This window comes from Panthera pardus, unplaced genomic scaffold (genome assembly GCF_024362965.1).
Source record: "Panthera pardus isolate Hobbes unplaced genomic scaffold, ASM2436296v1 HiC_scaffold_8, whole genome shotgun sequence".
Classification (NCBI taxonomy): domain Eukaryota; kingdom Metazoa; phylum Chordata; class Mammalia; order Carnivora; family Felidae; genus Panthera; species Panthera pardus.
The window spans coordinates 63474316-63499710 of NW_026527013.1; the positions used below are offsets into that span (position 1 = coordinate 63474316).

General features: G+C 49.0%; 1 protein-coding gene across 1 annotated transcript in view; it reads left to right on the forward strand.

Moving 5' to 3' along the window:
- The window catches only part of ABCA13 (ATP binding cassette subfamily A member 13), a 396309-nt gene that overhangs the window by 221257 nt on the left and 149657 nt on the right, over positions 1-25395 (forward strand). The window contains exons 42-43 of the mRNA XM_019450998.2: positions 77-170; positions 20173-20413. Of these exons, the coding sequence (XP_019306543.2) occupies positions 77-170; positions 20173-20413 (335 nt within the window). The remainder of the gene's footprint in view (positions 1-76; positions 171-20172; positions 20414-25395) is intronic.

The window sequence follows — 25395 nt, forward strand, 5'->3', positions numbered from 1 at the left end:
CTGAGGCTAAAGGCCAGGAGTGCGTTGTGAAAATGGGTAGGAGATAATAAGAAGGTCTTTTTTAATTTTCATAAAGGTGTTCCTGACGCTGCTGCAAGGTTCCAAAAAGCAATCGGACGCTGCTCTGGGAGCCGGCGTTGAGCCGCGGGACCACGGGCCTCCAGAGCACTGTAAGTACCCGGCACGTCTCTGCATTTCTGCTGAGGGAATGACGTCTGCATCCTTCACCCAGAGCCGCTCGGCGCAAAGCTGGGACATGAAGGGACTGAAGGCAGCCGGGGCGGTAACTGGGGACACAGGTCACGGCCCAGGAAGCAAGGCTGAAGGTCTCGTCCTGACTGGTATAAAGCGAGCGCGTGCTTGGCGAGCAGCTTTATCTTTCCTTCAGATCAGGACTTACCATAGAAGAGGTTTCTTCTTGTGTAAAATCAGGGTAAGGAGGACCGTCATCCGTCATCCGGTGTCCTCTGCGTCACACACAACGCGACTCAGCCTGCGTTCTCTGTGTGCCTGTGACGCGCGGGCTCCGTGCCAGGAGCATCCAGATGGGAGCTCTGCCTTCCCGGGGCTTCTGTCCCTGCGAGACCTCAGTGTGGACCTAGGTGCCAAGTGCTGACATCTGCTCGCTCGGGCATGGGGGCCGGGGCAGACGCCAGGTGTGGTTTCCAGGGTGTGGCTGTCGCTGCCTATTTAGGAACAATGGCACACTGCGAGTGCTGAGCTGGGCCCTGGAGGTGGGCGGGCTGGTGGGTGGACAGGGGGACAAAGTGCCAGCTGCCCCCTTCCTGCAGATCTGGTGTAACCAGCCTCAAAAAACCTGTTTCGGGGATGCATGGGGGGCTCAGTGGCATAAGCGTCTGACTCTTGATTTCAGCTCAGGTCATGATGTCACAGTTTGTGAGTTGGAGCCCGGCATCAGGCTCTGCACTGACAGCACAGAGCCTGCTTGGGATTCTCTCTCTCTCTCTCTCTCTCTCTCTCTCTTTCTCTCTCTTTCTGCTCCTCCCCTGCTCTCTTGCGTGCTCTCTCTCTCTCAAAATAAATATGTATTTTTAATGACCTGTTTTAGGCATTGTAATTGGTTTCCAGTGGTTTCTCATAGTGGTTTTAATTTGCTTGTCCCTAATGATTCAGTGGGTTGGGCGTATCTGACGTAAGCAGTTGTTCCGAGGTATAATTCACATACCACACCATTCGCCCACTTAACATGTACTGTTCGGCAGTTCTTAGTGTATTCGGAGTTGGGCATCCCTCCCCACTGTCGGCTGTGGGACAATTTCCTTTATCCTGAAAAGAAAATGTGCCTCGACTTAGCTGTTCCTTCCCGTTGCCCTGGGAACTTGTTACCTGCCGTCTGTTTCTGTACATGTGCTTATTCTGGGCATTTCATACAAATGTTATCATGTAATATGTGGTCTTTTTTGACTGCCTTTTTCTTTTTTTTTAAGTTCATTTATTTTGGGAGAGAGAGTGTAAGAGAGCAAGCAGGAGAGGGGCAGAGAGAGAAGGAGAGAGAGAGAGACAGAGAGAGAGAGAATCCCGAGCAGGCTCTGCACTGTCAGATCAGAGCCTGATGCAAGGCTCGAACTCACGAACCGTGACATCACGACCAGAGCTGAAATCAAGAATCAGAAGCTTAAGTGACTGACGTTCCCCAGGCGCCCCTTGACTGTCATCCATGTGGCAATGGGTGTCAATGCTTCATTTTCTTTGATGGTCGGATGCCCTTCTTCTGTATGGATACACCACGTTTTGTCCATTAGCTGTTGGTCATTTGGATTGCTTCCGGTGTTTGGCTCTTAAGAATACGCCGTCACAAACATTTGTGTGCAAGGTTTTTACGGGCATGTATTTTCTCCTGGGCACATGCCTGGGAGTGGAATTGCTGGATTGCACATTTAGCCGTATGACGGACTGACCGTCAAGCTGTTACCTAAAGGCACGCTGTTGACGTTCCCCCAAGCAGGACAGGGGGATCCAGTTTCTCCCACTTGCCCATTGGCCACTTGTGACTGCCCATGGTGTGGACCCCAGACATCTCGGGGGGCTGGCGGGGGCGCTTGCTCGTGGTGGTTTTGATTTGCATTCTCCTGACGGCCGACGACATGGAGTCTCTCTTTGTCAGCTTATCGGTGTTTGCACATCATTTTGGAGAAATGTCTGTTCAGATCTTTTGCCCATTTAAAAAATTGGGCTAATTTTATTTCTGGAGTTGTAAGTCTTTTATTGCGGAATTGTGAGAAGTGGGATGTTAACCCTGGGGTTTTCATGGATGCCTTTTATGCAGTCGTGGAAATTTCTATTTCTGGTTTGATGAGAGGTTTTCATCATGAACGGGTGGGGGGATATTGCCAAGTGCTTTTTCTGCATCTACTGAGATGATCATGTGTATTTTTTGCCCTTTATTTATTGATGTGATATATTACACGAATTGAGTTTTAGGTGTTAAAGCAGCATTTCATTGACCAACTCCAATAAATTCCACTTGGTTTCATGATATATAATTCTTTTAATAGATTGCTGGGTTTGATTTGTTAGTATTTTGTTGGGGCTTTTGAGTCTATAATAGTCTGCAGTTCTGTTTTGTTTTTCTCTTGATGTCTTTGTCTGGTGTTGCCATTGTGGTATTTATTACTCACCTTACAGCATGAGTTGGGAAGTACTTCCTCCTCCTGTATTTTTTTGGAAGTATTTGTGAAGAATTCATTCTTTAATACATGTCTGGTCGAATTCACCAGTGAAGCCATCTGGGTCTGAATTTTCTTTGCAGGTAGTTTTTAAAGAAACTAATATTTTGGTTTCTTTACTTGTTATACGTCTATTCATATTATTTATCTCTTCCTGAGTCAGTTTCGATGTTTTGTGTCTTCCTAGGCACACGTCTGTTTCATGTGAGTTACCTGATTTATTGGCGAATAGCTGTCCATAACATCCATCTATGATCCCTTTTATTTAGGTGGGGTTGGTAGTAACCAGAATCTTGCATTTCTGAGTCTAAAAATTTACACTTCCTTTTTTTTTGGGGGGGGGTTAATTTAGCTAACGTGTTGTCAATTTTGTTAATCTCACAGAAACAGCTTTTATTTTCAGTGATACTCTGTTCATTCTCCATTTCCATTTCATGAATTTCAGCTCTGATTTTTATTATTTCCTTCGACTTGCATTAGATGTGGTTTGCTCTTTTTCTCCTGATTTGAGATCTTTCTTCTTTTACACTCACATTTACAGCTGTGAATGCCCCTTTGCCTGCTGCTTCCGTGGGTCCCCCAATCTGCGGATCTTGTACCTTCACTTTAATTTATCTACCAGTATTTACAAACTTTTCCTTTGATTTCTTCTTTGGCACACTGGTTATTTAAGATTATGCTTTAAAAAATGTTTTGTTTGTTTATTTTTGACAGAGAGAGATAAAGACAGGGCGGTAGTGGGGGAGGGACAGAGAAAGAGAGAGGGAGACACAGAATCCGAAGCAGGCTCCAGGCTCCGAGCTGTCAGCACAGAGCCCGACGCAGGGCTCGAACCCACAAGTTGTGAGATCATGACCTGAGCCAAAGTCGGACGCTTAACTACCTGAGCCCCCCAGGCGCCTCTACTATTATTTTAAAAATATTTAAGTGATTGCTACGCCCAGCGTGGGGCTTGAACTCACGACCCCGCCATCAAGAGTCTCAAGCTCTTTCTTCCAACTGAGCCAGCCAGGTGGCTCCAAGATTATGTTTTCAAATTTCCACATATTTGTGAGTTTCCCAGATTTCTTTTTGTTACTACAGTCCCATATCGTTCTACTCTGACCAGAGGAAAATGTTTTGTATGATTTTACAACTTTTTAACTTACTAAGGCTCGTTTATGGGCTGAAATATGGTCCACCCTCAGAGTGCTCCTTGTGCCTGTGAAAGGAGTATGTATCTGTCGTGACGGTGGTATGTTCCGTAGATGCCCTTCTGTCTGCCTTGTCTACACAGCTGTTCAAGTGTGTGATATCCTCCTTGATGTTCTGGTAGCTCATTCTATCCAGTAGTGAAATTGGACTGTTGTTGTTTCCAGCTCGTTGCCCGATTGTCTCTTCCTCCCACGGCTTCTGTCAGCTTTTGTGTCACGTGTGTTAGCCTCTTTAGTTGCATAAATCATACTTTTTGTCTCTTCCCGAACCTTTCGTCCGTGCTGACATCGTATCTGACGAGCTACTTTCTCGGGAACTTTGTGGAACTTCCTTGGATTCCAGTAGTATTCCTCATCAGACCCGATCCAGATCTTTTTGTGAGATAATTTCTTCTCTATTTTTGGTTCTGCAGAGATGGTGAGGGGCAGAGGGAACGGTACCACGAAGCTCCCTCGGAGCCCTCTGGTTTGGTTGAGTCGGTCTCTGAGACACAGTCTTAATTCTTACTTTTTATTTTTATTTTTTTCACCTAAAAAGTTTATTAGCAGAGGAGAACACCAAATGATTGATGAATGTGGTGAACTGTAATATTCATTCATTCATTCATTCCCTGGAGTAGAATAGGCTTCATACAAGCTTTACCATTTTCACGGGTGCTGTTCTGTGGCGTCCAGTACATTTACGTTATTTTGCAGCCGTGACCGCCGTCTCCAGAGCTCTCTCGCCTTCTCCAACCGAAACCGTACACAGTAAGCCCTGACTCCCCCCTTCCCCGCCCCTGGCAGACAGCTTTCCCCTTTTCATCTGTATGAAGCTCACTGTTCTCGAGACCTCACGTAAGAGGAAGCCTACACTGTTTGCTCTCTGGCGATTGGCTTATGTCATTTAGCAGAATGGCTTTAAGGTTCACCCACCATGAAGCATGTGTTAGAATTTGCCAGATGTAAAAGTCAGGGCATGTGGGAGGGGCTGCAGAGTTCCCAGGCTTCTCCAGGTGCCAGTCTCCCCAAATGCCAAGTGCTCACCCACATGGGGGCTCTCTGAACCCCATCCTTTTGGGGTTTTATGGCAGCTTCATTACACCGGCATGACTGATTAAATCATTGGCCGCTGGCCAGTGAGGGGTCAAGGGGAGGTTGGAAGGTCCAACCCTATAGTTATGTGGTGGGTTCCCCAGGCTCTTAGAGTGAGTTCCAAAAGTCACCTCATTAAGGTCATTGACATAACTGCAGACACCCTTGTTGCTGTCACCACTTAGGAAAATCCAGAGGTCTGCAAGAAATGGACAAAGAGCAGATACACATTTCTTAGTATAAATCACATCTTATTTATTTAAAATTTTTTTTTAATGTTCATTTAATTTTGAGAGAGAGAGAGAAAGAATGTGTGTGTGTGTGTGTGTGTGTGTGTGTATGTGTGTGAACATGGGAGGGACAGAGAGAGAGACACACACAGAATCCCAAGCAGGCTCCGAGCTGTCACCACAGAGCCCGACGGAGGACTCGAACCCACGAACTGTGAGATCGTGACCTGAGCCGAAGTCGGACGCGTAAGCAGCTGAGCCCCCCAGGGTCCCCTCATTATAAAGCACAGTATCGCAAGACCACCAACTCTTAACAGGGCTGTCTTAGAAGCCCATTGAGCTTGTTGGCAGAATTCAGCTCTGTGTGGGTTTAGGACCAACGTCCACCTGGGGGTTGGCTGGCTGTTGGTTGGGTGTGCTCTCAGCTCCTAAGGAGTCATCTGGAATCTTAGCCACATGGTCCCCTCCCAACAGGACATGTTTCTGCTTCAAAGTGAGCACAAGAATCTCTTGTTTTGATTCACTGAAAGGCGACTGATCAGTGACCAGATCTTCCAAAGCTCTTCACTTTTTCTGTACGTGTAATCTGAGGGTGGGGGGTGACAGACCCACACTCGGGGGATTGGAACCTTCTGTGAAGTAGGGGTGATTGGGGGGCCATTGTAGACCTCTCCCTGCCAAACGACTAGTACCATATGCTAAATTGAATTCCCCTTCGGGTTTATTAGCCATTTAAATTTCCTCTCTTACAACACGGTTGTTGTTTCCTTCCCTCATGAATGATGTAGTTTTGAAGGATAGTGTCTTAAGTTTGCTTTAGTAACATCAACTGCTTGTATTTTTATCACAAATGGCATATTTCTTGATCACACGATTAGATGAGTTTTTATATGGTGTCACCACCACCCAGGTCCAGATAGAGCATTCCCAGCACCTTGCTGGGCCCTCTGCCCTCTCCAAGTCAGACCCCCTCCCCAAAAGGTGATGCCCTCACCTTACAGTAATTGTGCTTGTTGTTGGACTTCATGTAAATGGGGTCATCGTGTGTGCACAGGAGTCTGTTTTTTCTCCGTATTTTGCCACTTCGATCCATTTATGTTATTGCTTGTGTCATTTCTATGTAGTAATATTCTGCATATATCGTAATTTGTCTCTCTTTTACTGTGTATATACAAATTTTATTTTAACTGGGCAGACACATTATTTTCTCTTTTCATTATTAGCATTTTACCTAAAGGCTTCATTTCTGAGCATTCTCGTATTTTAAGGTACATTAGCTAATGACTTTTTTATGTAAGGGCAAATTCAAAGAAAATATGATTATGTTCTCATAAACATTTTGTCATCCTTGAGAACTTAGGATAATTTACATTGAAAGGTATTGCCCACATACATCCTCTTTGTGACGGTGATGCATCTGTTTTGAAAAAAATGGTAATTTCATGTTCTGAATTTGGGGGACATTATGAAAATCCATGCAAATATGTTAGAAATAAAATGTGCAAAAAAAATGAAAAACTACTGTTATGTGAAAAGGAGCGGTATGTTAAATTTTAAAAAGAACCCCGAGGAAAGAAACATTATGTTTTCTATTACCTTTGTAAAATATGATATAAAAAGGCAGTGTTACTTATCATCCAAATTACAAATTATGGAACTGGAAAAAATGTCATTAAAATATCTATTTAAGTATTTCATTACTTAAAACAAAACGTGAGATCAAGACACATGACCACAAATTTGGTATGACATTTCCTGAATTTCCCAGTTTTATTGTGTTCTGCGAATCCTCCCACAAAGCTCCACAGGAAGCCTCTCCATCAGTGAAATTTATATTACTTAGCAGATATAACTTTACCAAAGGGCTGGATCAGGATTTTGGAGACGGTGTGAAACCGTCTTCTGGGTAAAGCGCTCACTCACTTTTCAGGGACGGGAGCGTGATCCACACTCGAGAAAGGGAATTTCTGGAATAATCACTTACCGAAACCTTTCCCTTTCTGTTGGTGCCCTCAGGAATTACATTTTTGTTCCGATTCCTGACTCTGGCCGCCCCTGCCCGGGGGCACCCCTTCCCTCCACGCTTGCCGTGTATCTTCAGAAAGTCTTCTAAGGGGCTCGCTCTCAAATAACTCACCTATTGCTCCTCTGATAGATGGATGAAGGCAACATAAAATATAAAATACAGATATTTTAAGCATTGGGAGCCTAGTCATGTCAGAGAAATGAGTTACAGAGACCGTGCCCAGAGGGCACATCTGTCCCTGCCATGTAAGGTGTGCAAATCACTTCTTCTTGGAGCCCCGACACCATCGACCGGACACGATGAGAGGCGTCCTCTGTGCATTTTCTTACCCAGTCCTCCTGGACATTTTGCAAATAGGCTTTCCTGCAGCCATTATTCTCATGTAGAAATTGAGCCGTGGAGATTTGCCTGAACCCTGGTGGGTCCAGCGCGAAACTCCCACCCAGGCACAATGCCAGGTGCTGGAGTCTCTTTGGATCAAAGAAAATACATTCTTTGGATCCTTCCCTTTTCTGCAAAGGCTTTTCCAAGCCCCCAGAGTACTGTGTGTCACAGTGTTTGAAGGATGCGTGGGTGACTGGATTCACTCCTTGACTCCCCGGGAGAGGTGGTGATCTAGCATCATCACAGTGACCTGCAGATTTTGTAGAACACAGATTCCTGGGCCTCACCCCCTGATTTCCCGATTCAGGGGTTCCTGGGTGGGGCCCGAGAACTTGCATTTCTCAGCAGTGACCCGGTGGTACCGTGGGTCCAGGCAGCACCCCTGGAGCTCCGCCGCTTCGGGGTGATAGCTGTAGGAGGATTCTGTCTAGAACCACAAATTCTCAGTCTGTTCTCTTTGTGCTGATTCCCAGCAGCGCACTGGTGTTCTGGAATGAATTGTGTCCCTGTCCCTTTGCCCCCCCATTTGTATGTTGAGCCCCCAGGACCTGAGCATGTGACTATATTTGCAGATACAAGATCTTTGAAAAAGGAATTAGGGTAACCGTGAGGGGTACAAGTGGGTCCTTACCCAGTCTGACCAGTGTCCTTGTGAGAAGGGGGGGGGATTGGGCAGAGATGGCAGTGCCCGCACAGAGGAGACCCCGGGGAGACCTGGAGAAAGGGGTCGTCTGCCAGCCAAGGGAGAGGCCTCAGAGGACACCAACCCTGTGGTCACCTGGTCACCTTGATCTTGGGCTTCCAGCCTCCTGACTGTGAGCCGTGAATGTCTGTGGCTTAAACCACCTGGGCTTGGTGTTTTGAAATGGCAGCTAGACCGTCCCGCACAACAGCACGTGCCGCTGCTGGACACACACAGTGGAGGGGTTTGGCTGGTAGACTTCGAGCCCCTGTGACCGGGCCTGGTGTGGCTCGGATCAGGAGTCCCCTCCTCTGACCACCTCTCAGCTCCCCTGGGGAGCTAGCGGCCCTTCCTCTGTATCCCTCAGTGCCTTCTGGAGCCCCTCGTACAGGGTGACAGGCTGCTTTCCCATCACCTACACGACGGTGTCCGTTTTCTCCCAGGGGATGTTTGCAGGTTCCCAGTGGCCTCTGTCAGCGCTGCCCCCCACCCCAGCCTGGTCTGCTGCTGTCCTGCTCTCAGGGAGGCCTCCCACCCAGCACACCCCATCCCTGCTGCTACAGGACCCCAGGCCCCTCTTCCAGGCCATAGCACAGGCAAGAATTCTTTCTTTATCTGCGTCTTCAATCCCTGCCCCCCAAATCTCCTGGATCTTCCCCTGGAGGGTTGCCACATGCTCGTGGTTCTTCCTCTGGGGAAAAGAAGCAGCAGCAGAGAAGCCCCACGTTCAGTGCAGCGGGTCCATACTGATTCGTCCTGCGTCACTGAAACTCTCTGTACATTGAAAAACGACTCCCGTATCCACCCCTCCAGCCCCTGGCGACCACCACTCTGTGCTGCTCGTAAGAATCCATTTTATTTAAAAAAAATTTTTAAACACTCTCTTTAGTGTTTATTTATTTTTGAGAGAGAGAGAGACAGAGTGTGAGCAGGGGAGGGGTAGAGAGAGAAGGAGACAGAGAATCTGAAGCAGGCTCCAGGCTCTGAGCTGTCAGCACAGAGCTCGATGTGGGGCTTGAACTCATGAACCATGAAGTCATGACCTGAGCTGAAGTTGGATGCCCAACCGACTGAGCCACCCAGGCGCCCCTTTTAATGTTTATTTATTTTGAGAGAGAGGGAAAGAGAGAATCCCAAGCAGACTCCACACTGTCAGCGCTGAGCCTGATGTGGGGCTTGAACTCATGAATCATGAGATCATGACATGACCACTCATCAAGCCTGAGCCCTCCCCCAGGCGCCCCAGGAATTTGGGGATTTTAGATTCCTCAGATAAATGGAATCAAGCAGTATTTGTCCTGCGATGATGGGTTTATTTCACTCATCACAATGTCCACTAGGCTCAAATATGCGGTAGCAGGTGTCAAATTGCCATTTATTTAGGGCTGAGTAATGCTGCTCTATAGTTACTCCATCCCTGTCTCTCTCTCTCTCTCTCTCTCTCTCTCTCTCTGTCTGTCTCTCCCTCTGTCTCTCTCTCTGTCTCTCTGTCTCTCTCTCTCTCTCTCTCACACACACACACACACACACACACACACACACGTGCGCACATGCTCATTCTCTTTCTTTATTCATCTGTTGATGGACTTTGGGCCAGTGTGAGGAGTGTGGGGTGCCTGGTGTATCATATCATTGCATGGGATCTCTCCAAGGTCCTGATTTCAGGGTTTGGGGGGGTAGTTCTGTTTTTGAGATTTTTGAGGAGCCTCCATACTGTCCTCCACAGCGACTGCACCAGTTTGCATTGCCACCAGCAGAGCATGGAGGGCGCTGGTTTCCCCCGTCCCCAAAAAAGCTTCTGCACAGCAAAGGGATTGGTAGAATGAAAAGGAAATCCGCCGCTGGAAAGAAAGTGTTTGCACCCCACGGATCCGATCAGGGATTGATAGCCACAAGATGTAGAGAACTCCTGTAACTCCTATAACTCGATAGCAAAAAGACAAGAGACCCAATTAAAAAATGGGCAAAGCAGGAATGCCTGGGGGGCTCTGTCGGTTGAGCGTCCAGCTCTTGATTTTGGCTCAGGTCGTGGTCTTAAAGTTCATGGGATCGAGCCCCACACTGGGCTCTGTGCTGACAGCATGGGGCCTGATTAGGATTCTCTCTCCTCCTCTCTCTTTGCCCCTCCCCTGTTCACTCTCTCTGTCTCTCAAAATAAATAAACATTTTTTAAAAAATGGGCAAAGCATTGGAACAGACATTTTTCCGTAGATGGACAGCAGGTGCATGAAAGATGCTCACTGTCACTTGTCGTCAGAGGACTTGGGATCAAAACCACAGTGAGACATCACCGCATCCCTGTTAGGATGGCGTTCTTCAAAAAAAAAAAAAAAAAAAAAGGGAAAAAAAACTTGGATGGTTATTGAAATGGCAGATTCTTAGGCCAACTTCCATAAATTTTAGTGCCGAGACTGAGACATTTACAGGTTTTAACAAACACCCCAATTTCCTTTGATTCAGGTGGGCTATGGCCATCTGTGAGAAACACCAGCCAGGTTAGAGTCTCATCAAGGCCAAAGTTCAGGTGAAAAGTCATGTCACATATTCAGCTGGTACAGAGTGAATCTGGGCAACAGGTGTTTTCTCCTTGTAAGGCTTTGGCAATGGCTTTCTTGTCTCCTCCCTCCCTTCCTTTCTCCCTTCCCTCCTCCCTCCCTTCCTTCCCTCCCTCCCTCCTCCCTCCCTTCTCCTTTCCTTCCTCCCTCCCTTCCCTGGTCTTTTCCTCCTCCCTCCTTCATCCCTCCCTTTTTTCTCCCCTCCTTCCTCCTCCCTCCCTTCCTCCTCCCTCCCTTCCCTCCTTCACTTCCTTCCCCGTCCCTCCTCCCTCCCTCCTCCTTTCCTCCCTCCCTCCCTTCCTTCTGTCCTCCTTTCCTCCTCCCTCCTTGATCCATCCCTTCTTTCTTCCCTCCTCTCTCCTTCCTCCCTTCCCTCCTTCTTCACTTCCTTCCCTGTCCTTCCTCCTTTCATCCCTCCCTCCTCCCTTCCTTCCCCCCTCTCTTCCCACCTCCCTCCTCCCTCCCTCCTTCCTTACTTCCCTACTGAAGCCTTACCCCCCTGCCCCATGTGAGGTCTGAGGTTGCAGTGAAATTCTCAGCTCTGTCAGTCCCACTTTACCTAAAATCTTCTCCCTTTCCTCCCACCATTTAATCCTCTGTATTTCATTCCTAATTGCTACTTCTTGTGATGATGGAAAGCAATTTGGCAGTGATTAATCTGAAGGGTGTGCAGCCTCTCCTTTGCTTTTGGAGACAATCCTGTTTGAACAGCCTCTCCTGCACGGGGAGCCTGTAATTCTCGGCCTCTTCAAAGAGCTGTTCCAAATTCTGCATGTGTTTTGCAGGCCGAGCGGCGGTGTTCAGCCCCTAGCGCCGTCTTCTCTGCTTTGTCCACACTTCCTCCAGCTTCAAACACCGCCTCCCCGGCCAGCCAGGTGGGGGGGACCGTGCCCGCCGCCAATTACACATGCCAGGGAAGGTTTGTTGGCGGCGTTAGCGAGATGAGCGGAGAGCTCCCGGCAGGGGCTCTGCATGAGGCAGTGTGCCAGAGAGAAGGCCGAATTGAGATAGACATGGGCCAATAAACGCTGGCGGCAGGTGTCAGGGAGCAGCCGCTTCTGTCGGGGCCGCGAGGGGCCGGTGGAGCTTGTGAAGCCCAGCCCCTCTCGGTCAGAGCTGCCCAAGGAAACCCCAAGCTGGTGAAGAGTAGCGGCTCCCACCGCGGACCCTGACCTGGAATCGGCCCTTCTTGTGACACGTTTGACAAAGGAGGGGCCTCGCTCATCTTAAGTGTGCCCCTTGCTACCAAGATAATGGTGGAAAACTGGGGAAATGGAGGCAGAGTGGCTCTGGGCAACCTTTAGGAACACGTCCATTGTAGGGTCAAGGGTTGAGAGTGTCATTTTGTGTATTTATTTAAAAGAATTAAAAAAATGTTTTTAATGTTTATTTACTTTTGAGAGAGAGAGAGAGAGAGAGACAGAGAATGAGCCGGGGAGAGGCAGAGAGAGGGAGACACAGAATCTGAAGCAGGCTCTAGGCTCCGAGCTGTCACCACATAGCTGGATGCAGGACTCGAACTCATGAACCATGAGATCATGACCTGAGCCGAAGTCAGACGTTCAACCGACTGAGCAACCCAGGTGCCCCTAAAAAAATTTAAAAAACAATTTTTTAAAATATTTATTTATTATTGAGAGACAGAGAGACACAGAGAATGAGCAGGGGAGGGGTAGAGAGAGGGGGAGACACAGAATCCGAAGCAGGCTCCAGGCTCCCAGCTGTTGGCACAGAGCCCGACGCAGGGCTCGAAACCACAAACTGTGAGATCATGACCTGAGCCGAAGTCAGACGCTTAACTAACTGAGCCACCCAGGCACCGCTCCCCCCAAATTTTTTTAAATGTTTTATTTATTTTTTGAGAGAGAGAGAAATAGAGAAAGAGCGCAAGCAAGGGAGGGGCAGAGAGAGGGAGACATAGAATCTGAAGCAGGCTCCAGGCTCTGAGCTGTCAGCACAGAGCCCGACGCGGGGCTTGAACCCACAAGCCCTGAGATCATGACCTGAGCCGAAGTCAGTTGCCTAACCGACTGAGCCACCCAGGTGCCCCCATCTTTCTTGCTTACGCTCTGAGGGAGAACCACACGGAGGTGGACGTGCCATCAGTGGCCTAGAGATGGCTGGTGAATGGGGCCCGGGGGCGCACTTGGCGAGGCTGAGCGTGGGAAAGGGCAGGAAGGGATTAGAGGGAGTGGTGGTGTGGCTTCTGGGCAGGGAAAGTGGGACCGGGGAGGGGGGAGGGAAGTCACAGCCAGGTGACCAGTGGGTGAGGGCACCGAAGACAACATTTGGTCACATCCGTCCGCTCCTCATTCATCAGATGGCTCTGAACGCCTTCTGAGTGCCAGAGAGCGTTCTCAGATCTGAGCTTTGCCAGGAGAACTGAGCTCGGCCCCCTTGCAGTGGCCACACACGACAAGGACGGAACAGTGGGGGTGGTGAGCACAGGGCCACAGTGCAAGAGAAGATTCGGCAATGGGGAGCTTTCTTCTCTGGCTGCATCCATAGACCCTCACTATGTGCCACACGCCAGCTCGAGGGCCCCCCTTGCATGTCGTTGCTCACTGTTCACAAAGGAGCCCTTCGAGCCAACCTTCAGCGGAGCCCAGACACCCGCCTGCTGTCCACCCTGCCTCCCACTGTGATGGGAGCGGAGCCGGAGAGCAGGGCCGAGGCTGGAAGGAGGACCGGGTGCGGCAGAGAGGAGCCCTCGTTCCGTTGCCTGACAGCCCAGGAGAGCTTTGGAGGGAGCGCGGGTTTTCAACCCCAGGTTGGGGCCATTCAGGGGCTGCAGGAAGACCTGAGTTTGGTGCGTTGGAAAGAAAAAACCCAAACCCCTCGTTTAAGTGACCTGCCCACAGAGCATAAGTTCCCTGAACATTGTCACTGTCTCCTCAAGGCATGTTGAATCCCGTCCAAGGAGTTGGGGCCATCTCTATTCCAGAAAAACGATGTGGCTGGGCGTGACGCCCAGCCCTCTTCCAGAGTGAAATCCTGCCTTGATGCTTTTCATCGTTTGGCTGTGAATCACTGTGCTTTTTAAAGGATCGAAAAAGCGGGGCGCTGGGGGGCTCAGTCGGTTGAGCGTCCGACTCTTGATTGTGGCTCAAGTCAGGATCCTGGGGCCGTGAGATCGAGCCCGGAGTTGGGCTCTGCACTGAACGTGGAGCCTGCTGGGGATTCTCTCTCTCTGCCCCTCCCCACTCACATGCCTGTGCACACACTAAAAGAAAATAAGAGAAAGTAACAGAAAAAGTGATCCCTAGCCTGTTTAGCAATTGGGAAAACTTTGGAGGTGAACAGAAAATTCTTCTTCTGCCTAGATTTTTCTTCTTTTTTTAATGTAAAAATCCCGTATGAAGGTGCCAGTTTGGTTCAGTCCGTGGCCTGTGCGACTGACCCCTGATCTCTGGGTCATGAGTTCGAGCCCCAAGGTGAGTGTAGAACTTACTTAACAACAACAAAAAAGAGCCTTAAAAAAAATCAAAATCATGTATGAAAAGGAGCAATGTGGTTGTTGTGAGAAACGAGCAGATAAAGCATTTTGAAGGTTGAGTGATACATTGCTGTGAGATTATTATCAATAAAACAGTTTAGATAAATATAGCCTCTCCTTCTTAGCTTTTAAAACAATTAATCATAATTAATAATGTTCTTTCCGAAAGAATATTTAACCAAGATTGCAGTAACACAGTTTGGTTTTGAAGGTTGTATATTTTTTGTGTCACCATGTTTAATATTTAAGAAATAATCCTATTTTGGATTTTTGTCATATCATTTAACATACAACCATCACAAAACATCTTCCTTTATTCTTCTTTTTCGTTTCGTTCTTTTTTCTGTTTCCTCCTTTCCTCTTCGCACCCACCCCCCCCCCCCCCCGCCAACCCTTCTCCTACCTCTCTTAACAAGAGGACGTTCGATGTGTGGCTGGTTTTCTTCTGCAAATGGTATGAATGAGGCAAATCATGAGTTGTGCGAAAGCCGTACAACATCAGCTTGTGCCAGCACGAAGGACGGAGCCATGGCCCGTCCAAGCCTTTTGTGTTATAGGTAAGAAGCCAAGAGACCACGGCCAGTCTGAGGTGTGGGAGGTCTTCGTGCGAGGCAGGGCTGGGACCCCCGGACGCTGGTGTTGGTGGTGGTCTCCCACAGACATTTCCAGTGTTGACACCCATCTACCTGTTTACAGGCGTTCCTTGTTTCACTGCAAGTCGCGTTATTGTGGTCTGCAAATCCTGCTTTTATTTTTTAAATGTTTTATTTATTTTGAGAATGCAAGTGGGGGAGGGGCGCAGAGAGAGAGAGAGAGGGAGAGAGAGAATCCCAAGAACACTCAGTGCTGTCATCACAGAGCCCGATGCAGGGCTTTGAACTCATGAGCCGAGAGATCGTGAGCGGAGCCGAAGTCGGACACTCAGCCGACTGAGCCACCTGGGTGCCCCTGTAGATTTATAAATGAACTACACACTCATACCTGCTAATTGACCCATTTTTTGTTTGGGGTTTTCATTTTTTAAAAGTGGACTTGAAGGCATTACATTTGTGATGGTTTATTTTAAAAGCTTCAAGAACATTCGGATGTATTCAGCAACGTGGAGATCGTATTCTGGGGTGCATGCTGCGTCCTTGATATTTTAAGGTATTCACTGAAGCCACCTGACCCCCTCCCCCCAAAAAAAATCTCTGGACATTTTTTTCTAAGTAATTTGAGGGTCAGTGTAAAATGAGAGTGCCTAGTTATGGATGCCACTGGATTCTTTGAATAGAATTACACTCGTAAGTCAAATAAGACAATTCATAACAATTTGGTCCAGCATTTTAATTTTGTCTGTTAAATTATTCATGTGAATACTTCTATGAGTTTAGCCATGAATATTTGATTGGTGGTTGATTCATGACCATAAACTATCTTAGCCCTTTATTTCCCCCATTTATGTTCAGTTAACGCATGGAAAGGGGGGGAGGATTTATTTTTCTTAATAATGAGAAACACCTTTCCCCACAGGCTTATCCCGCTGTCTGATGAACATTTACAGTGGCTGGCGGTCAAACTGTACCTGTTCTGCTAGTTTCATAAGTGTGGTAATAAGAATCCTCGTTACCTAGAGGGAGAATATAAATCTCTGTTTCACAGCTGAGGGAAGTGACATGCAGTGGGGCTGGGAATTTCCAGAAGTCACCCAACACGTTGGCGGCTGAGACTGGATTCTAATCCAGTGCTTCCTCTCCCACTCGCCCCCCCCCCCCCACCCAGTGGCTGTTGTGATTGATCCTCTCTGAGCAAAGCCAGTGGGCAGATAAAGGGCCATTCTCTAACCGTGTTCTTCCTCCATCAGCAGGCGTATTTACTAAGTAGACTCCAACACCCAGAAAGCCACGTTCTGTTTCCATTTTCTGTGCACCTGGCTGCATAGACAGAAACTGCCCTGATGTAAATAGGTGTTTGCAGCCATTGGCTGCTGTAGATGTATTTGAGCAGGTGCACAGTTTGATAGGCAGCTGAGTGTGCGTAGCTAGATGCGACTGTCATAAGATGCCACTTGAAGGCTACTTCGGGGGCACCTGGGTGGCTCAGTCCGTTAAGCGTCCACTCTTGATATCAGCTCATGTCATGATCTGACGGTTCGTGAGTTCGAGCCCCGAGTCGGGCTCTGTGCTGACAGTGCGGAACCTGCTCAGGATTCTCTCTCCCTCTCTCTCTCTGCTCTTATCCCACTTTCTCTTTCTCAAAATAAATAAATAAACATTAAAAATATTTTAAAAACTAGGGGACAAAAAGGCTATTTTGGTAGACAATGATGGTGTCATTGATTTTGGCGGGGTCACAAGCCATCACGCTTACCAGTGACCTTTCAGTTCCTCTTGATTCTAAACAGAGTGAGGCTTGCTTCTGTGCGAGAGAAAGGGCTCCTTAGCCAAAGGTTAGTGAGGAAATCAAATGGCTCTCTCAGGGATCATTTTGGAAATCTGGGGCGGCCAGCAACCCAGAACATCTCAATGACGTTAGCTTAACTTAGATTCACATAGTTCTCCTGCTAGATCTGCATACAGAGTGCCCCAGGTGGACGTATCCAGCATTACACTCTCACAGAATGATCAGGATATACGAATATTTTTATATTTATACTTCTAGTCATATATGAGAAAGGATCAAACTGCATTCAATAATACGTCTTTTCTAACACTAAGATCACTTTGACTTCATAACTGCTCTGTGAGAGTTATATATGAATCACCATTGACCAATACATTTTATAACCCAGCTGACCATGAGAATCTCTTAGGATGTTGTATCTATCTATTTATCTATCTATCTATCTATCTGAGAGAGCATGTGCATGAGTGGGGGAGGGGCAGAGAGAGGGAGAGAGAGACTTTCAAGCTGGCTCCATGGTCAGTGTGGAGCCCAACACGGGGCTTGATCCCAGGACCCTGGGATCATGCCCTGAGCCAAGATCAAGAGTCGGATACTCAGCCGACTGAGCTACCGAGGCGCCTGCTGGGAAGTTATTTTTTAAAAGTGCATTTCAGTCTCTGAATATGTGGAGATGTGATTCTGTCCGAGGTGGGGCCTGGGAATCAGCATTTCTACCCTGCTCCCCTCCCCCTCCCCCTCGGATGAATGAGAGTCGTAGCCCAGCTTGCCTGACGGCCGTGTCCACCGCCCACCACCCACCCTCGTTAGAGCCGCACTGGTGAAGGGATGAAATACCACTTTGGTTATAATACTGTGCATCTCCTCACCTGGTTGCTGGGGTTGAAGGCCTCCAGTTGGTGTGGAATCTAATCCCTGGTCCCGAAAGTGTCTGGGAGGTGCTTCACCAGCCGGTGCCCAACCTCCTGCAACCTCCAGAAACCCCCACGTTTCTGCTCCCACGCACAGTCATTCACAGAATACACCAGCCTTGTTAATATCCCACGTGTTGGTCCTTAAACATCAGATTTTCTCCCTTCGCCTGTTGGGTCTTGTGGGATCCCAAGAGATGTGCATCTGTCTGTGCCCCCAGCTCCTGGCACAGGGGCCCTGAACCCTCTGTCATTTCCCAAGTGATAAAAGCAGGGGAGCATCTGTTGTTCTAGGATCTGTCTTCGGCTTTATTCCTGACCAGGGCTCCTAGTACATTCCCAGGTGATAAGAACACTAAGGCCATCTTTTGTTCCGACGAGACGAGTCGGGGGGGCTGCTCACCAGAAAGACCGAGCCGATCAGAAGTTTGGCATTTTCAGCCCGGTCCCCCATCCTCCGGAGAGGGGAGAGGGTCTGGACACGAAGATAATGACAGGGAATGTTTGCATGATGAGAGCCCCACAAAATCCCAATAGTAAGGGGTTCAGCCCAGGTAGGTGACCGCGTGGAGGTGTTGGGGATATACTGGAGAGGGCATGAAACCACAGTGTCCCTCCCCGAATGTCTCACCCCGCACGTCTCTTCCACGTGGCTGTTCGTATGTGGCCTTTGTCGTATCCCTTTGTAAGCTGGCCCACGTGAGGACCTGTTTCCCTGAGTTCTTTGAACCACCCTAGCACGTCGGTCAAACCCAAGGCTCGGGTCATGGGAACCTCTGATCTACAGTCAGTGGCTGGTAAGCGCGGGGGACAACCTGGACCCGTAGCTGGTGTCTGGAGTGGGGGAGGGGCAGGCCTGTGTGACTGAGCCCTCAGCCCGCGGGGTCTGACACTGCAGGGAGGTCACGCCCCCAGTGAGTTGGACGGTAGGCCACCCAGCTGGTGTCACGGACACGTGCTTGACATGTGGAAAGAAGCCCTACGTCCGGTGACCAGAAGTGTCAGAGGTGATGTGTGCTGTCTGAGGTCAGGCAGACCTGACTCTGCTCGGGAGGCAGACTGAACTGACTTCTTGACGGAGGTCTCACTGGCTGTGCCTGACCATCCCCACGGCCGTGACTGTTTTCTCACTTGCCCTAAACACGTCAGACCGCCTGCGTGGCACCAGTCCTTTCGGCTCTGCCCACATGGATTGCCACGCTCGATCGCCTTGTGTTTGGTCATTTCTTTACATTTTTAGCGCGACCCCTATGTGATGTCTTTTTTGAGGACAAAAAGTAGCCCGCTACCCGCCGCAACCTGGGCACAACGTGATGTCAGACAAGAGAGGGGGTTATTTCAGGAAGGCATTTGTATCCCCAGCTGCTTCTCCACAGCTCTGTGCTCACCACTATTGCAAATAATTTCTCTTTCCAAATGGGAGCGTCTTTAAAAATGATTTCTTTGGGGATTTGAAACGTATTCGGTGTGCTTTTATTAACTGTATTTCAATTTGATATGTGCGGGCAGTGTGATCAATTTAGCATAACTGTCTTCTTAGAAGGCCACCTTCCTCCTCAAACACTTTCTGTTGGGTTTTCTGGAACCCTGCAGAAGGAATTGCGAGGAAGACCATGGGGCATGGCTGTGTCTGTCCTTTAGGATTAGGGCTGTGGTCCCTGGGTCTGCCTCTCCTTTTCCTCCTGTTTTGTCATCCTCACATCGGATGTGACAGTTGCTGGCACCAGCCGGTCGGCCCGCACTGGACAGGTTGATTGTGGCCACGTCTGTGTTGTCACGAGGCCGGGAGGAGCCTGGCAAGGTGACCTGGGCATCCACCGCCTGCTCACGCCCTGCCCTCCAGCCCCACCTTCTGAGCGATGCTCCCTGGGGGGCGGGTCTCCGAGTTGTGAGAGGCGGAGGGAGGAAGGGAGGGCCGGGTTACTGAAGCCTGGTGGGCCAAGGGGGCTCACTTGGAGCTGGAGAGGCACCCCCAGAGCCGCTCTGGCCTCCTCTCCATCGGGGACACCCGTACTAGGCAGGGGGGTTGGCGCAAGGGCTGGGGGGGATGGTTCTTCCTGACCCTGCTCTGGACATGACCAAGGGCGTTCTCTGGAAGGACCCGGCTGTGGGAACAGAGGAGTAAAAGGCAGGAGAAGAGAGGCGGCGGAGGGGGCCTGCCCCGTCTGCGCCCCTCCCACACACGCACTCCCGCCTGGAGACATGGGTCCCGCTGCTCTCTTGTTGGGGTCCGTGCTCCTGGAGCACACTGCATTTTAACCAGTAAAAACAAGCTCGAGGCTGCTGCAAAAGCCGGATTAGAGAACTCCGTCCTTGCCCTGCTACATCCCCAGGCGTTCTGTGCGCATACGTTTCCAGAGTGTCCGCGCTCATTGCGGAGCGTGGGAACCGGGGGCCCCCTGTCCGCGCTCATTGCAGAGCTTGGGAACCGCGGGCCCCCTGTGCTACTAGCCTCCGGGGCCATCGTAAACCTCCGGAGGGATCCGCAGACCCGGGCAGTGTTGGGGGGGGTGCCCTGGCCTCAGGCTGACTGCACGTTCCTGTCTCTGCAGGTGGCGCCCCATCCGGGACCCCGCGCCCTCCATGGCCTCTGGCTCAGGCAGGGGCCCTCCTGGTGAAGCGGTTCCAGCACACGCGCCGGGCCTGGAAGAGCTCCCTCTCCGACCTCCTGCTGCCTGTCCTCTTCGTGGCCTTGGCCATGGGCTTGTTCATGGTGAGGCCTCTGGCCATTGACTACCCGCCCCTCAAACTAACACCTGGCCATTATGACACAGCCGAAACTTACTTTTTCAGGTAAGAAACCTCCCCCACTCCCCTTCACTTCCAAATTATGTCAGGACGGATTATGAATGTCAGTAGCTTTTAAGAATCGCAAATATACGTGTGGTTTCATGATTTTGGAGGGCTGTGTTCAAGAGGGCAAGATCATGGAATGTAGCAAATCCTGTAAATACCTCGTTTTTTTCCTATACATGCATACATACACATAATAAGTTTAATTCATGTATCAGGCACAGGAGAAGACTTATAACAGTAGTAATAGGAAAATTATAACAATATACTGTAATAAAGTTAAATGAACGTGGTCTGTCTTTAAATTTCTTTTTTAAAGTTGATTTATTCTTATTAAAAAATTTTTTTTAATGTTTATTTATTTTTGAGAGACAGAGACAGAGCAAACAGGGGAGGGGCAGAGAGAGAGGGAGACACAGAATCGGAAGCAGGCTCCAGGCTCCGAGCCGTCAGCACAGAGCCCGACGTGGGGCTCAAACTCATGGACCGTGAGACCATGACCTGAGCCGCAATCAAGACTGGTGTCTTAACCGACTCAGCCACCCAGGCGCCCCTGTCTCTTTAAATATCTTACTGTTCTGCACCCACCCCTCTTGTGAGGACTTGGGATGATAAAATGCGCCAGGTAGGAGATGCTGTAGGATGTTGCCTCAGGCCGCTACTGACCTGAAGAATTGTGGGAAGGATCTCCCTTTCCAGAGCCACAGATCAGGGGGATTATTGTGTTTCACAGAACCCTCCAGCGTTGCTCTGGGACAGCAGCCAGGAGCTGTAGGGCCCTCCCTGCAGAGAAATGTCTGATTTTTCTCTCTGTATGGCCGTGAGCCTGCGCACACCCCCAGGCTAGATTCGGTCCAGCTTTGCTGCCAAGAAATTCAGAGTGCTCCGAGTTTTGCAGCCAGATGAATTTACATAGGATGGTGTCAGAGCTTCTAGGGGTTTTGTTTTATTGACAGGAAACTGGGCACCCGAGAGAGGGACCTGAGCATCTCAGGGCCTGTCCCTCAGGTGGCTGGTTCCCCCAAGACTGAGCGTGACTTCCCTGAGCTTCCCTTTGCCCTGAGCTGGGTTTGCAGTGGCCGGGGTAACAGCATCACCCCGAGTGCTGACCAGGAACAACTCTCTTTCTGGGGGGGTGGTGCTTACACACCTCGGGGGGGGTGGGCAGACACCGGGCACTGGCATATTAGCTAGGCTGGACATGGTTCGCGCAACTGGGAGGGCGCGATTAGTTCTGCCCTCATCAAATACTTATCTTTACTAAAATAACGAGCTTAATTAGCCAGACTCTTAGCGCCTGCTAATATTTGTCACTTTTACAACAAAGTGTAATTTGGAGTTCAGTTTAAACAAACGCAGACGCAGAAGGAAAAATCGATAATAAACTGTTCCGTTTGCTTCTGTGTCCTTTGGTTAATTATATTTTTTTCCTCGGTGTGTTTTTATGCTCCACGGAGTCCGGGTTTTTAGCTCAAAAAAGAGAATCCTGCAGTGGTTCTGTTTGGAGACGTGCACGCAGGTCCCCAATATTCTTTCCGCAAGTGGGCTCTCTCTTCTGGCTAGCTAGTTTACGTACCTGCCCTCTTCTTCTTTTCCCAAGTGTTTGACGTGAATGGACAGAAAGGATAGAATGCCCCATAAAATGTGTTTCTTGAAAAAAAATGGGGCGCCTGGGTGGCTCAGTCGGTTAAGCGTCTGACTCTTGAGTTTGGCTCAGGTCATGATCTCATGGTTCGTGGGATCAGAGCTCTGTACGGGGCTCTGTGCTGACGGTGTGGCACCTGCTTGGGATTCTCTCTTCCTCTCTCTCTCTCTCTCTCTCTCTCTCTCTCATTCTGCCCCTCCCCCAGCACACGTCTGCATATGCACTCTCTCTCAAAAAAAAAAAAATAGAAAATGCAGGCTCGCCAAAATCATAATAAAAAAAATTCACAGGTAATCCTACCAGCACTATCCACCATACCCCTAGGGGTTTATGGTCTTCTCCACGTTAATACATAATGCTTTTAACACATGCATTTTTATTGTTTTATGACAGTGGCATTCCACTATAAACACTCTTCATTGTTTGCCTTTTTATTCAATAAATAACGTATCTGTGTACCTCTTGTTGTAAATCAGGCGCAAACCGCATCACCCATTTTCAGGCTGTGCCACGGCACGTTGCCCGGAGGTGCCATAATTTATGTAAATAATCTCTTTTTGGGGCGCCTACAGGCACGCCACAACTTTCCTGTTCCAGGCAGGTCTGCAGGAATCCCTTTGCTCGGATTCATGGAGCTAATTGTTTCTATTATCATACATTGCCATTGGAAGTTTTGGGGGCAACAGGCACCCACAGTTTCAAGGTAGATATTGCCAAATTATTCGTATCGATGTGCACCAATTTACAGCATATATGAGCATGGAGTCATTGATTCTTTTAGTCACGAGCATGTGTTATGCGCCTGCTGTATGCCACGTGCAGCTCTTGGTGGAGGGAGAACTCATTTCTCCACATTTTCAGTATCCCTTTTATAGCCATATCTGGACTTTCACTGCTTTGTTAGGCAGCTCTTTGGTGGCTGTTGAGATTGAATGTCCCCAGCTATTTCTTGGTTATTTCAAATTTCACTCCGTGTGAATATATCGAATGCCACACATCCTGTGCGAGTGTGTTCCACATCGTCATGCCTTTGGACTGCCTGCCCCTTCACCTCTTCTGTCCTGCCTTCATCCCTTCATCCCTTCCTTCTGAGGCAGGTGAGAACATCACATGCTGCACGTTCTACGGGGTCCATTTCCAGTCGATTGAAACCCTTCTCCACTGCTTTATTAATTTGGCCATGGTTTTTCATCTGAAAACATCTGCCCCTGCTCTCCCAGCATTCATTTTTCATCGAAGTCACACATTCCAAAATTATTTGGAGCCTGAGAGTTACAGATATTTGATTTGATTTGAATTTTATTTTGTTTATTTATTTTTTGAGAGAGAGAGAGAGAGCATGCACAAGGGAGAGGAGAGAGAGAGAGAGAGAGAAGAGGCCAAGCAGGCTCCTCACTGTCAATGCAGAGCCTGACGTGGGGCTGGATGATGCTCAACTGACTGAGCCCCCCAGGCACCCCCAGGAACCAAAACCTTTTAGAGACGTGACAAGACGAAAAGGGCTTTGAGCTTTAGGAACGGCCAGCTGTGCGCAGGGAAATATATAAAGGAACGAATGGCAGACAGGGCTATGTAGCAATGTTTGTTGTATGGATTCCTTTCGTGCGTGTCTGGGCTGATAAAGGCCTGGAGTTGGTGCTGGTGATTGCCTTGTGTCTCTCCTGGTAGAGAGGAGAGAAGGGGCCACGTGCAAACTTGTGTCCTGCCTTTAGGCAAATGAGGGGGGGCTCAGAGAGCTTCTCTTGTATCTGCTTCTCAGTTGCCTTCAGCTCAAGATAATCCTTAAGTCACAGGGGCATCTTCTCTGCTGCCCTTCGGCACCCTGTGAACAGACACACCCCCAGGGAGAAGCTTGTGCCGAGACAGAGGCCCAGATTAGAGCCACGCTGTCAGACAGGCCACGGACCACCGAGGATCTGTGGCCGCTATCAGCCCCATGGGTGCGTATGCCACCCCAATCCCCTCCCTCCCTTTCGTATGTTGAATCTTTAACCCCAGTGTGGCTGTGTTGGGACATGGGGCATCTAAGGAAGTAATTAATGTTAAATGAGATGAGTGAGGGATATTGTAGTATTTTCTGCCGTTTCTAAGAGTTCGTCTTTTCACAGTGGACGTGTGTTTGTTTCCATTTCTCAGAATGGTGCAGGTGGAACCCCATCTGCTGCAGGTGCGTGAGCCAGAGGAGATTCCGAACGCCCCTCTTCTGTTCTTTCATTCCAGACTCAGCAGAAGGAACGGGCGTATGTTTTCGTAGTCTGTATTTCGGTAGAGTAGTCGTGTCCTTAGTTAGGAGGCAGAAACAAAGATGTTGCCAGAAGTGGTCCATACAGAAGGAAACTTTTCCTGCTTCCGGTTCTCTACATTTCTCGTGCCTGCCCCAGATCAGAGGGTAGGGGGGTGACCAGCCCGCTGTTTGGCAGTACAACTGCTCTCCCCTGAGATCGCTGTTCTTTCCTCCTGTGTACCGGGTTCCCCGGCAGGACGACCATGTGCCCTGGCTTGCTCGGGAAAGCAGTCCTGTTCTCTCGGCATCCGTACTACACCTGTCCTGCTCACTCCCCAAAGTGTCCTCCAGTGGGTGATACGTTACATGACAGCTCTGTCTGTGTTGAATCTGAGTGCCACCGTCTGAATCTTAGCACAGGAACGATATCCTGTGTAGAACAGCTGTTCACTGCTCATATTCCTCCTGATTTGCTGCAGATGCACATACACACACGCACACACACACACGTGCACAGGTGCACACACACACATGCACATGTGGACACATACACACGAGCACGCAATACGTATGTGCACACACACGTGCATGCACACATACACAAGTGCACACACACAGACATACACGCACACAGACATACACAGGTGCATATACACAAGCACACACACAGCCCATGGCTCACCCTGCTTTGTTACTTCAAATGTGGGCAGATTGCCATTTTCTAACATTTATGGGTGAACTCCATGGGGTGCTACATAGTATTTTCATTATGTTTCCTTACTTTCTCTTTAGCCTAACTCCTGGTTAACAGGTTTTTAAAGTCAGACCTGCATGTAGTTTTCTTTTTAAATTTTTTTTTTTGTTTTCTTTTCTTTTTTTTTTTTTATTGTTTACTTTTAAAGGAGAGAAAGACAGTGTGAGTGGGGGAGGAGCAGAGAGAGAGGGAGACACAGAATCTGAAACAGGCTCTACAGGCTCTGAGCTGTCAGCACAGAGCCCGACGTGGGGCTAGATCTCACAAGCAGTGAGATCATGACGTGAACTGAAGTTGGCTGCTTAACCGACTGAGCCACCCAGGAGCCCCTGATTTTCAAAAACCATTTGGTGCATTAT